Raw genomic sequence first — 12,672 nt, 5'->3', positions numbered from 1 at the left:
TAGGTACTATTATCCAACGCTCATCAATCGGTTGACAGAAAAGGGGGGGCAGAGAGACACAAACACACGCCCATCTATCTGATGCCTGGGGCTGTTCTGGCTGTCAGCCTCTGGCCGCCAGTTGGCCGTTGCCAGTTGGAGACGAGCAGCAACAAGCTCTCGCCTGCCCTCTCCCCAAACCAACCTTCCCCACACTGCTGGGACTATCAGCCTGCCCAGCCCTGCTCATCCTCAAACCTAGGGGGGCTGTCAGCAGCCTGTGCGACTATTATTATGCCTTTGACAGCCTGTCGACGCTGTCGTAAACCACCAGCACGCAGTATACGTAACCTGCTCATCCCTGGCCCTGCCGCACAAGCGCAAACCTGTCTTAGCAGCCCTGTTATGATCTCTCCCGGGTCGCCGATGATCCTCTTGTTGTTCGTCGTCGCTTCCGGAGTGCTGCCAAAAGTCCTGTCCTGCAGTCAAAGGACTGGACTTGTGTCTACAGTGACCTCTACACCAACCAGCTCGAGCAGCATGTCGCCACGGCATTTCGATCCTCTGATCAGTCCAGCCGATTCGGACTCCCCGACAGACCTGGCTGCCCTGGGGTGACTTTTCGGACCTCGAAAGTCATGCCTACCTGGTCCAGCCCGGTTGGCCCCCTCCCCCATGTTGAAAAGCCACAAAGTCAAAAGCCCCCCAAAAAGATGACAGGCAGGGCCTTGGAGGGGGGGGGGGGTTGTCGAGTACGACTCTGCCTTGTATGCCTTCCTTCCCGCCGCCGTGCCATCTGAGATCGGACAAGTTCAACGTCAAACCTCAACATGTCGGATTGCTTTGGCGAACCATCCCATTTCCCGCTGGCTCACCGCTGCCGCCAGCACCTGAGCAGTTGCAGCGCATCGGCAGCAGGGTCCCGGATGGCCTTCTGGCCGTTCGATGGTCGGACGGCACACACGCACGCACGATACACGGGGTATCATCTCGACGCCTAGTACTGTACATAGTTCCGGCGTGCGGCTCAGCTCACCTTGCCAAAGAGCAACGCTGGCTGCGAACCAGGCTCAGGGGCTACCTCGGCGAGTCCATCGTGGTGAGGGCCGAAAACAGTATCACAGCCCCCAGCCGCGCAACCTTAGCTGGACACAGGCCAATGCCGTGTTATGGAGCAGTCAATGCAAGCGTGACCACCGACCAAGCAGCGCCTGTGGGTCTGGTCAAGCGCAGGGCATCCGAACTGTTGCCGGGCCGGGTCATTCATTCATTGTGTAGTGTACACAATGCATCAATCAATCATCAGGCGAGCACGCACCAAGGCCAGCCGGGGCGTCCCACCACGTCGCGAACTGCTCTCCCTCCGATCAACAGGCAAGGCAGGCCATCGTCGAGAGCAGTGTTCCTGTTCGTGTATGTGCTCGCATCGTATCCCAGGCCGCTCTTGCATGCCGTGCCTTCGGATTCGCTCTCTCGGGCTACCAGTTATCGCGCTGCGGGCCACTCTGGCAGACTAGTGGGCCAGCCGTCGCCCAAGCCTTGTCCGCCCTGCCGCTAAGAGATCTGAAACACAGCAACAGCTGCACCCTGGCCTGCGGGCCCAGGTCGTGGCTGGCCACCTGTGGCCTGGGCAGCGGCTCACAGCTCCGACCGCCTGCATATGCGTGCTGCAGCGTTTGAGCAATGGCGTTGGCAGCTTTCACCACGAGACACTGGCAGCGTACGTGTAGATGCTTCAGCAGGAGCGAGCCAATCTGTTGCCCTCGTCATATTCGTCCGCCCACAAATTTGTCGTCCAGCGCCGCATGACCGCAAAGCTGACAGAGGTCCCCATACCCAACGCTCATGACGTGGGGCGCAAGCTTAATCCGGGCGGGCGGCATGAATAGGAGGAGTTGGAGGAGTTGGGAAGGATCAACTCTGTTGGTACACAGTATATGCACTTGGGGCGCGCTCTGCGGAACCCCAGCCGCTGCTGCAGCCGCCTCTCGACAGCACGGCTTATGTCGAATCCAGCCTGTCGTTCTCAGTGGCCCCAATGACGATCTGTCTAATGGGACCAACAGCGACACACGCTCATTCCGGCCATCGTCTTAGTCCTTGGAGGCCGGGCTTAGGTAAGGTGTTTTTCAGTTCAGACCCTCAACTGAACTGTGCATGCCGCGCAGCTGTCAGACAATCCATGACGGATTCTATTTTTACCCTGCCCCGAACCGTTTTGTAACAGTCCCCGAGAGATGCAGATCCCGGGGCACCGCACCGATACGTCGCAGGCGTCTGCTCGCCTCCGCTGCGAGATTTCTCAACACACACCGAGCTCCACGCTCGTCGGTCTCGAAGAGGGATGTCACACCATGTCATCGAAGCAGCTTCGTCGGCCAATAGTAGTGGTCAAGACCACTGATGGCACGTCCACCCATCATCAAAGAGGCTTGTAAGCCCCCGCGAACGATGTACCGTCTCACCGATACAACCCCCCTCCCTCCTCAAGATCGTCCCATCGTACCAAGATCCAGTCGTCTCGGCTACGCAGTACCTGACTGGGGGCCCTCTTGTATGGAGGGAGCCCTGATAAAAACGATATATTCATAGACTAGGGAACAAACTTATCCTGCTGCGGGGCGTTGCATCAGGGTGATCTCTGATCTCCCTCCGGCCAGAACAAAACCACCACACAATGGCGCGAGCGGGACCACCAAGTCAAACCTCCAAACAAGCCTGGTTTCTAGAAGCAAGGCCGTTTCGCAGCCAACCGAGCGCCCGTTGAAACGAGTTATGAACGGCGGTGAAAATTTCCGATGGGGAAGCTTGCTCGGCCGCCGGCTCTTTGGTCCATAGCGCACCTCTCCAGCCACGCACGTGTCTGGGGAACGCCCGGCGGCGCTGGGCCTAGCCGTCATCCACCATGCTCGTTGGCTGCTTGTGTGTCCGTGATTTCTGGGCTGTGTGTGGGTAATAAAACAGACAGGCAGGCACTGACGAAACAGCCCGGATATGCTGTAGTAAGCACTGGCCGGGTGGCTGGCCAAGATATCTGCCCTCTCCTGGATCGACACGGCGGAGACTAATCGGCACATATCGACATGCTGCAATTGCGGTGACTCTACCCTACTCTACGTTGGCATTGCAATGGACGTCGAGGCTGGCCACCCAGTCCGTGCAGCCTGCATGCACACTTTGAGCCTCACAAGTCCCGGCGTGGCAACGGTGGTATGCCGTTATAAGAGCAGGGCCCAGCACATATGGGCGCTCACGCGACCTCTTTTTGACCACACATCACCTACAGAGCACATGCATATAGCTAACAAAGTTATCAGCAGGCCTTTGGTGGCCGCATCCCAACTGCATGGTACACAATGCACGCTGATTATCGCCACCACCACCAGATGCACCGCCGCGGGTGTAACAGATGTAGGCCCATGCCTTGAGCTTCTCACGTCTGATCAAACAAACACGCTGACTCGCCTTGTCTGAGGTTTTTTATTTTGGCCGGGCCTCGAACAATCTGTAAATCCGCGATGCGATGGCAAGACAAGACAAGACAGACGGGGCGGAACCCAAAAAAAGACCGGCGGCCCGTAGGTAGTTGTGCAGCTCTCCCCCGTTTGATGACAGCGGTGCGATGCTACTGTATCTATCTGCTGCTTGGCCCCCCCTCGTCCAGAATCCGCAGCCTGGCCCCAAAGTAGGTAAACGTGCCCGCTTAGAGTTGGTGATCGACCCTGACCTGCCCCTGTCGATGAGCCCTGGGATCGTGGTTGGTGGGAGCTGTCGAGTCTGTCGTCTGCCCTGGTGCATGTCGTGCTCTACCGACTGTTTCCCCTTGCTATACGGTACCGTTTCCCATGTGCGAGAACTGCTTGGGGGAGCCTCACAAACAACAGACAGACTTTGTCCCCGCATCGGCACAGGGCCATGATGAACCTTCGTGTCGTCACTGCGAGAGGTTCGTCTCTGCTATACGGCGCATGCCTGCCTGGTCGCCCACGCCCTGCCGTACCGTATCGTACTTCGCCGTGTCGGAGACAGAAGACAAGACTTGGTGTACTCGAGAAACGTGCTGACTAAGGTGGTCGTGCTGGGCACTGGGCTTGGGTGGGCTAAAATTAAGCCGCGGCCCCTCTGCGGACCGCCTCCAGACTACTGCGGCCGTCTCGATTGCTCCTTTCTGGGGGCCCTTTTACCCTGCAACTGGCAGCCCCCGGCCGACGCGTGTCTTGGCCGAGATAGGCTTTGGGAGGAAGAAATGCGCCCCCAATTGTTTCACAACTCCCACATGGAGGCGAGATGCTCACAGCACTAGCCCTTCAGTCCATACTTCCAAGCAGTCACAGTCAGTCGGGACAAGCGCCTCCAAGTCTCATCTATCCGGTCGTGACCTCCGAGCACGGCGGCGTGCTATTCATTCATTGTCCAGCATACGACAGCTACCTGAGCACCTTCAATCCGACCCCTGCCTCCAGCCTTGACTACTACTATCCAGTCAGCCCAGCCTCGTTCCCGTATACCCTCGACCAGAGCGCACGCAAGCTGGGCCGTAGTCAGCCCGTCTACCACTCCGCACGCCCGCCTCACCCAGGAGAACGACCTGCCGACTCGCGACAGCTCGCCGCCTCCAGCCTCGGCCGGTGACGTGAGGTGCCCTCTGTGGCCCGAGTGCGCACGACGTATGCGCCTCTGGTAGCCGCCCATACCTTCCGCGGCGCCAGGATACCTGTGAGGTCGGAGATGCCATGGCTCTAGGCGGCTCATATGCGTCAAAACAGAACGTCGTCATTGGCGCCGTTCTGTTCATGTTCCTGTGGTACCTGGGCTTCAACAGCCAGGCGACCCCAGCCAAGAGCATTGTAAGTCACATGTCTCGGGTGTCTCTACTGCCCTCTGCTGCCCTCGGTCTAGCCTTGGCTAACCTACATGCACTTGTAGATCAAGACGACAGCGACAGAGACACTACAGGTCGACTCATCAAAGCACGATGGCCCCCTCGAACTCGACGCCTCCCGCCCCGAGGGCCAACCCGAACTCCCCCTCCCGACCAAGCCAGCCAAGGTCATCAACCCCTATATATCAGAGGGCCAGCTGAACCCCTCCGGCCGCCCCTCCAAGGGCCCGCTGTCCCCTCCAGCCGACGACCCATGGCGGCCCCTGATCCTTTACGCCTTCTCCGACTCGCCAAGCTCGCGCGAGAACCTGCGCTTCTTCCTCCACCACGGCCTGCACGCCGCCGCCGACTTCATCTTCATCCTGAACGGCATGAACAACGAGACGGCCCGGGAACTCCTCATCCCGCAGGGCGCCTCCAACATCCGCACCGTCTACCGGCCCAACACGTGCTACGACCTGGGCGCGTACGGCGAGGTCCTCCGGGGCGACAAGGTCCCGATGGGGATGGGGCCGGGCAGGCTGGCGCTGTACCAGCGGTACAAGCGGTTCCTGCTGCTCAACTCGAGCGTGCGGGGGCCCTTCCTCCCGCACTGGGGCCAGGCCGCCTGCTGGAGCGACATCTTCCTGGCCAAGGTCAACATCCAGACCAAGCTCGTCGGCATGACGGCCAGCTGCTGGCCCCACTTCCACGTGCAGTCCGAGGTCTGGGCGACCGACTTTGTCGGCATGCACCTCCTCATGCACCCTCCGCGCCCGGGGCCCAACGCCACCAACGTCGACGCCTTTGCCGGCCGCGACGAGCCCGTGGGCCTGGCGGGCTGCTACCCGGACCTGAACAGGGCGCTGCACGCCGAGCTGGGCGCCACGCGCGTCATGCTCGACGCCGGCCACGGGGTCGACCTGCTCATGTCCGCGTACCACGGCATCGCCAACTACTCGGCCGCCTGCGACCCGGACGCCCACGGCGACATGCTGTGGGACCGCAAGTACTTCGGCGCCAACGTGCACCCCTTCGAGACCGTCTTTGCCAAGACGAACCGCGACATCGACCCCGTGCTCGTCGAGCGGCTGACCGAGTGGCAGTGGAACTCGGGCTGGCGGAGCTGGGACAGCTGCGGGGCGTGGTCGACGTGGTGAGGGAGGGGGAGGGGCTTATTATTGGCATGGCTTGGGCCGCAGGGGGGAGGAGGCAGAGGCATGTGTGGGCATGTCGCTCGTCCGTTACTGCCGCTGCTTACTTGTATATGAGTAGACGGCGTTGGGAAACGAGGTGAATGGTTTGTTATTTCCGCAAGGCGTTATGGCTGGTTGTTTGTCGTGGAGTTGCTGCTGGACCATCTATCTGTTCTTATCGTAATCCAGGAACTCTTACTTGTGCCTACCTGGAACATTGTTTTTCTGGTCTGTGTGGTGGTCGACCAACCAGCCCCTATTGGCCTGATCTTGCCTGCAGGTGGGGAAGCCCTGCCAGAGATGTTGTGTCGTCGTGAAGCTGCCCGGGTCTGTGGCCCACTGAGAATCAGCCTTGGGTGCTCAATCAACAGGATGGTGTCTACCCGCTGCTCTTATGGAGGATTTATGCCACGGGGTCGCAACTCTTGGTCAAGGTATCTCGTCACCGGCGAACTCTCACGTTGTAATTTGTTGCGTTGATCTTTGCATGGACCAGCCCCCCCCCCCCTAATTCATCTCTGCAGTAAAGATCATGTATGAGAGAGTAGGCAGGCGGTACATCCTCTGCTGGTAGTTAGCGCTATCCCTACTTGCTTGAACAGTAAAAGATGACTACGGAATCAGGTCTGGCCTTGGTGTGAAGCACATGTCTGGGGTGTCCAGATGCCGTCTTTCTCTGATCTGGTGGTATCAGAGGTGCCGATATGAGGCTCCTAATTCAATTGCTCTACAAACAGAAAAAGTCCACATGACAACTTATATGCCGGGAAGAGACCACTCCCGAACGAGGCTTGCTAATGAGACAAGTGAGCCGCAAGTAGTATGTCAGCCCGTCCGTTCACTCCGCCTTCTGTGCCGGGATGTTGAGAGTGGTCAAGGTCCAGGTCTTGCCACCGTCGGGCGTCGACATGGCTCCGCCGGTGGCGCCGAAGTTCCAGCTGCCCGAGTGCTTGAAGCGCTGGTCTGCCTGGTTGAGCACGACCGACACGTCCTGCCAGCCTGTATACGGTCATGTTCAGTTGACTTCGAAGTTTCATATAAAAATGGGCCACTGCTGTCATGGCGACCTACTGTGGGCTGGGTGCTGGGCACATCCGCCGGATGCGCACTCGATGGAGATGTAGAAGATGTCTCCGTGCTGGCCCTTGCCTGAAAGACACGTTGTTAGTTTACGGCTTTGTTGAGGCGTATTGTGGCTTTTCACACCGCTGGAGGGCACATACTGGTCGAGACGGAGGAGAGGAGTTCGCCGTCGATGTAGACATTTTGGTCCCAAAGTTGTGTTGATGAGTTTAGCTTATCTGTACATGGTTCTCAGTAAGCCGCTACCGGTCGAGACTCAGGGTAATCTAACTTACAGGTCGTCTTGACTGTAGATCCGGGAGAAGCAGTAACAGGAGCGCCGACAGTTGGGTTTAAGCCTAAAAGATAAAAATGAATCAGCGATGCCCAGGTGTGCCAAATGAAGTCCAATACTAACCAACCAATGTGTATGCAAAGTTACACCAGTTCTTGCCCTGGTCATTGCAGTACGATCTGTGAACATGTTGTCAGACAGTTAATGCATTTCAATGTCTGGCTCGGCTGGTCATAGATGCTGCAATTACCCAGACGGAGAGTTTGATGTCACGCCCTGTAGGAAAGAGGCCTCGTTCTCCATCATAATTGCGCTCCAGATGGCGACATCCCCAGATACGGGACTTGGGAGCTTCGGGAGCACGAGTGTTGCGCTCGCTTCCGTGATGTAGGTGTTGCCACTGGTGTAGAGGCTGACAATGTCGGAGTTGGCTTGGGCCAGGCCGACGAGCGCCGCCAGGGCGCTAACGATGTTTGCTGGGACCCCTTTCATGATGCAGGCTCGAGACGAGGGAGATATCAACTAGTCGGAATAGGGATTGGGATCGTGAAGAGCTGATCAGTATTATAAATACCTACTATTCAGGACACTGAGCGGAAAGCTTGACCTGTATAAAGTATTTGACCTCGCTTACTGCACATCATAAAGCAAACAAAGCGTGAAGTTCAGAGCCAGAGGCTCTGTTGATCAACAGGCCTATAGCCAGCCAGCCCGGGGCCTATATTCGAAACCATCATATTGGCAAAGAAACATATAGCCCCATACTCCCGGACTCTATGTCTCCGCAAGACACGGCAGATTATTTCTCCGTTAGGTAATAGCCGTACTACTTCCTGACGGTCATTGACACCTTGAAGCTTTCCCAAGGGTTGTATTGAGCGCCGCCCACCGAGCGGCGAATGTTACCTAGGTACACGATCCTCGCTGTTGGGGATGTTTGTGCCCGCCTGAAATTGCCTGCCTTTACGATAAAGTCGCTTTTAGTACTCAAGAACGGGACGCCAACCTAACTGGTTTTTCTGGTTTCGCTTCTATTCCGCATACCCATGTCCGAAGACATCCATGGATGCATGGCGCCTTCATACAGTGATTTCATTTATAAGAATAAGAATCCTCTTTCTTTGAAAAAAGAAATAAGGAAGTAAGAACTTTCTTCTTTTATTATCTTCGTCTGTACCGTCGAACATTAGAGGTCGATCGTTTTAAAGCCACGATGCACGGCGCTTGAGTGGCAATGAGTGTAGTACCTAGGTAGTTAGTCCCTCTCAGGGCGCTCGAGGCAAGGATAACGCAGGCCTGTAATTAGTTTGTTATTCGATGCAGATATAATACCCTAGATCCCTTTTTACAGCAGTATCCATGGATGTCTGAAAAGAGAAATCCTCCCTGTGCTGCGAACTCCTGGCCCTCTGAAGCGCACTCTTGAAGCTCCCCAGCAGGTTCCTTGGGCTCTGCAGTGCGGTCCTCATCGTTGGAGGTTACAAAGGAAAGTAAGTAGCTAATATTTCCAAAGTTATTGTGATAATGCTAGGTCTTGAGCGTTCACTACTGTCTGACAGCGCCACTTTTGTTTTATATGAATGGGGATTAGAAACGAAATCGCACATAAAATTGTTAATAGTACTCTAGCAACAGACATCCATTAATTTAGAGGAGGATCATCTCCCGTGGACTCTAGCCCCGAGGATTCCACCTTGAGTCAGCAGCCCTGGAGTTCCCCTGGTTTGTAGTCCCATATGTGTGGTGGGAAGAGTAGCCCATATCAGACCACCCGTCGACAGTTCCCTCTAAACGGCAGAACCACCAATTGAATTCATAATAAATTTGCGAGTAATTTCTTGGGGCTGGGGTCGAAACCACGTCATCCACTCTGCACCACGTCTCCAAATTAGAAATACCAAGATTGTCATGCAGACGGTGACAACAGCATAGACGATACCTTGAATATTCTGGATCATCTGGCTCCCGCGCTCCCAAGGTACGGCGAATATAGCGGCAACGGCTGTTGCCGGCAAGAATGCCATAGTCATGACTGCGATCGTTTTCATAGATGACGTGTCCGCGCGAGTGAGATTGGCATATATCTAAAGCAAGAATTAGCTTGAATGAGTCTTTGATGTGTTTAGATATGTTGTCGGTGGAATAGTAGCTTACAATTGGTGTGAGGGCTCTGACCCTGTCTTCCCACGAGCGGTTCTGTAATGTTTCGTTCTTGAGGATCTGTCTGCAACTAGGCAGTCCCCCTGCCAGCCATTTGGCGGCGACACCATATTGTCTTTCGGAGTCTGTTGGTCGAAACTTCCGGCACCATTTTCGCCAAACATTTCCATCTTCCAGCTCCTCGAGCAACATGAGAGCAACGCCCATGGATCTGGATATTTGTGCTATTGTGACATTGGCGATACCTGCGTCTCGAGACACTTTGACTAGATGGTCCATATCATTTGAAACGTCGGTGACTGTGTCTTCGAGCTTAAAGATGAAACGCGATACGGTGCTGACTTGAATGAAGAGGATCGACAAACTGTCCACGAGGCCCAGGTATGCGAGGGACAAAGGATGATGTATATGATGAGACTTGAACTTTACAAGCAGCTTCTGAAATGCTAGGGACGGCACGAATTTCGTTTGCGTGCCGCACGCGTCCTGATGGTTGAGCGTAGCCTGGTTGTCGAGCGCGGCTCGGTCTTCGGATCGCCTTCGGAACCAGGATGGTTTTCGGAACCAGGATGGTTGATAGAAATTGAAATCATGCGCCGCTAATTCGACACGAATCACATGAGGGTCATTAACGAAAATTACACAGTTGGTCTCTGGCCCCCTGGGGAAAAAAGAACAGGCCATGGAGTACACATTCTGGATGGTGAGGAGAAAAGAGCATGTACCGTCGTCGCGCCGGATGCAGTGCCAGTTGTCTGCAAATCTGCACAGGGAGTGTAGGAAGGAATGGTCCAGCCCAAAAGCTGTGAACAGATTCCGCAATGCCTCTTTCGACACCTCTTGGAAAACAGGGTTAATGTGAACGTAGATGACATTCAGCGTTGCTGTCGTGTCTTGAGGCTTTGCCTCGAGCAACCCCTCCTCTGCAAGCCGTTGATGCCACTGTTCTGTTTGAGTCAATGGCGGTAGGTTCAAGCGGTCATAACGCTGTCCAGTAAACTGCTCCGTGGTGAAGTTCCCAATTTTATTCAAATTGAAATCAATGGTACCGTCCTTGAGAGCGAAGGCACTGATGGTGTTGATTGAAGTTTTCTTTTTGTCTGTGCCAAGGGTGTCATCAAGATCCCTCCCGAAGAGGTGGAGATATTCGTAATATCCAGGGGTGTTGAGAACTGATTCCTGAAGGATGTCCATGGCGGTACCTGGGTAGGTTGAGCAAACTAAACAAAACAAACGGTCAAATTATGTATGAGAATCACGCAGTGGGCTTTTTTTGGGTAACAGAAGAAGGAGGATATGTAGATGAGGACCTGGCCCTCGGGTGTACAATACTATTTGTATTCTTTGAGTTCCTTTAATGCAGTGCTGCCACCGCACACCAACTTGACTTTAGTTCTCGAAATGGTCAAACAATGATCGAATGAATTGATACCACGTAGTTGTGCATTATGTGGCTGTCGGGAGGTCGCATGCTATGGGCCCCAATTGCTTACTCACACCACCCCTTGGCCAAGTCATCTGTTTCAGCCAGCTTACATGTGATCGATCTGCACGCGGTTGCTCCCTCCCGGTGTTTGCTGCAGGCTGGGCTGGACAATACTTGGTGTTGTGTAGGCCGGTCAGAAGCTACCTACGTACATATACTCCTGCCGTCGGTATTGCACCATATACAAAACATGCCTGCGATACGGTAGTGGTAGCAGTGTCCGAAAGCTTCCTACTCTGCTCTTTGGAACCCATAACCAGCCCTGTGAGAACCGGTCCCACGTACTCGGGGGCAACGGAAGGAACCAGATGATGTTACACGAGCGCGCTTGTTTTGAGGCCCTCCTTTTCCCAGCCGTGACTTGAGCATGTTACACGATTTCCATGTCTCTGTGCCCTTTTCTTGAGAAGGCCTCACTGGCAAGACAACTTGAAGTTGTGGAGTGTCTCTCAGCCTTGCGCGACACAAGGCATTCTCGCCAGAAAGGCCTCACATGTCCAGCGGCAAGGAGCTCCAGCACTCAAGCTATTTCAAATACGAGAAAGTGTCCAGGTGTCTTGTAGACTTTTGTATCTATCTCCGAGCTATTTATCTACCTAGACAGGCAGGCGTGCCTGATAGTACCTCGGGGCCAAGTTCTCCTCGGCCCACTGATTTCAATTCATGGCTGTAAACGAAGGGGGAAACTTGAAGCGAGCTGTTTAATAGAGATGAGGCAGGCGCCCCTCTGCTCAAATCTGTCGGTACAGTAGGAGAAGGCGCGGGTGAACTCCCCAGACTTTCGAGTCGACGTAGGGACGTCTTAGATGAAATCGTCAGGGAAGGAGGGTGGCATCCGCCAGTGGGAACAGAGTAAGTACTCTGCCTCCAAGTCGCTCATGCCCATCCTGCCTGCCATTTCTGTAGTATCTATTGGAATCTGGTACGAGTGATGAGCGGGTGGTAGAGAAGGGAAAGAAAGTATAAACCATGCTTCGCTCTTTCCAAGTAGCAATGCAGTACGCAGCGTCTCTGAATGCAAAGTAAACAAACCTGAGCCTTTCCTCTCCTCGTTCCCAGCACTTCTCTTCTTCCTCAGCCTTCTTTTCTTGCACGACTCCTTCAACACGCATCGCCATCACTCTCAAAGCCCATTCCGCACTCTGTGTCTATGTTTACCCACCGCCAATATGCCCTGTTTCCTGATCTTCTCCCTCTCACGACCATGGCTCCCTATCCAGATGCCACTCGGCTCTAGCTGAACAAGATCCCAACACTTGTTCCCTGACCTTTGCTTCAGAAGAGGCTGTTCCCAAGGTTCCCCCTACACTCGAAGGGGTGGCCGCCACAACCAGATCCACCACTCTCCTATCCCTCCCTCGCCAGTGGCACTCGCCAAAGGCACAGCGAAGCGGGCTCGCCCCAACAGCCATCTCAGTCTCGGACAACCAGCCAGTGTCAGCCTCGTGTTGGGCGGGACGACTGGTGTCATCTGTCATCATAGATGGAGCTTCGGCCCAAGGGTGCGGACCCCCTCAGTGATGTGCTCCCTCTCCCGCAAATGGTGAATACCCCTTACACCATCTGAAATCTATTTGCATCTTCTCGCATTTATAATTTGTGGAGTACGTCATCCTTCTGATGTGGTGTGTGA

At 55.0% G+C, this 12,672-nt stretch overlaps 3 protein-coding genes across 3 annotated transcripts; 1 reads left to right on the top strand and 2 right to left on the bottom strand.

The window, feature by feature from the left end:
• The first annotated feature begins 1,840 nt into the window (after nucleotides 1-1,840).
• KVR01_008861 (uncharacterized protein) lies at nucleotides 1,841-6,534 on the top strand. The gene is made up of 4 exons (XM_044786723.1): nucleotides 1,841-2,096; nucleotides 2,215-3,390; nucleotides 3,455-4,826; nucleotides 4,906-6,534. The coding sequence occupies exons 3-4, from the start codon at nucleotides 4,713-4,715 to the stop codon at nucleotides 5,998-6,000; spliced, it is 1,209 nt and encodes a 402-aa protein (XP_044642628.1). The 5' UTR covers nucleotides 1,841-2,096; nucleotides 2,215-3,390; nucleotides 3,455-4,712; the 3' UTR covers nucleotides 6,001-6,534.
• A 340-nt stretch (nucleotides 6,535-6,874) lies between these two features.
• Nucleotides 6,875-7,885, bottom strand: KVR01_008505 (uncharacterized protein; the record flags this gene model as incomplete). Its single annotated transcript, XM_044793719.1, has 5 exons — nucleotides 6,875-7,035; nucleotides 7,108-7,185; nucleotides 7,260-7,337; nucleotides 7,517-7,572; nucleotides 7,644-7,885. 5 exons carry the CDS (start codon nucleotides 7,883-7,885, stop codon nucleotides 6,875-6,877), a joined length of 615 nt encoding a protein of 204 aa, XP_044642272.1.
• Nucleotides 7,886-9,180: 1,295 nt separating this feature from the next.
• On the bottom strand, nucleotides 9,181-10,747 carry KVR01_008455 (uncharacterized protein; the record flags this gene model as incomplete). Its single annotated transcript, XM_044787705.1, has 4 exons — nucleotides 9,181-9,263; nucleotides 9,333-9,477; nucleotides 9,548-9,819; nucleotides 10,279-10,747. 4 exons carry the CDS (start codon nucleotides 10,745-10,747, stop codon nucleotides 9,181-9,183), a joined length of 969 nt encoding a protein of 322 aa, XP_044642222.1.
• Nucleotides 10,748-12,672: the final 1,925 nt, after the last annotated feature.

This window comes from Diaporthe batatas, assembly GCF_019321695.1.
Source record: "Diaporthe batatas strain CRI 302-4 chromosome Unknown Contig00010, whole genome shotgun sequence".
NCBI lineage: Eukaryota > Fungi > Ascomycota > Sordariomycetes > Diaporthales > Diaporthaceae > Diaporthe > Diaporthe batatas.
This window is presented reverse-complemented; position numbering and strand designations above follow the sequence as displayed.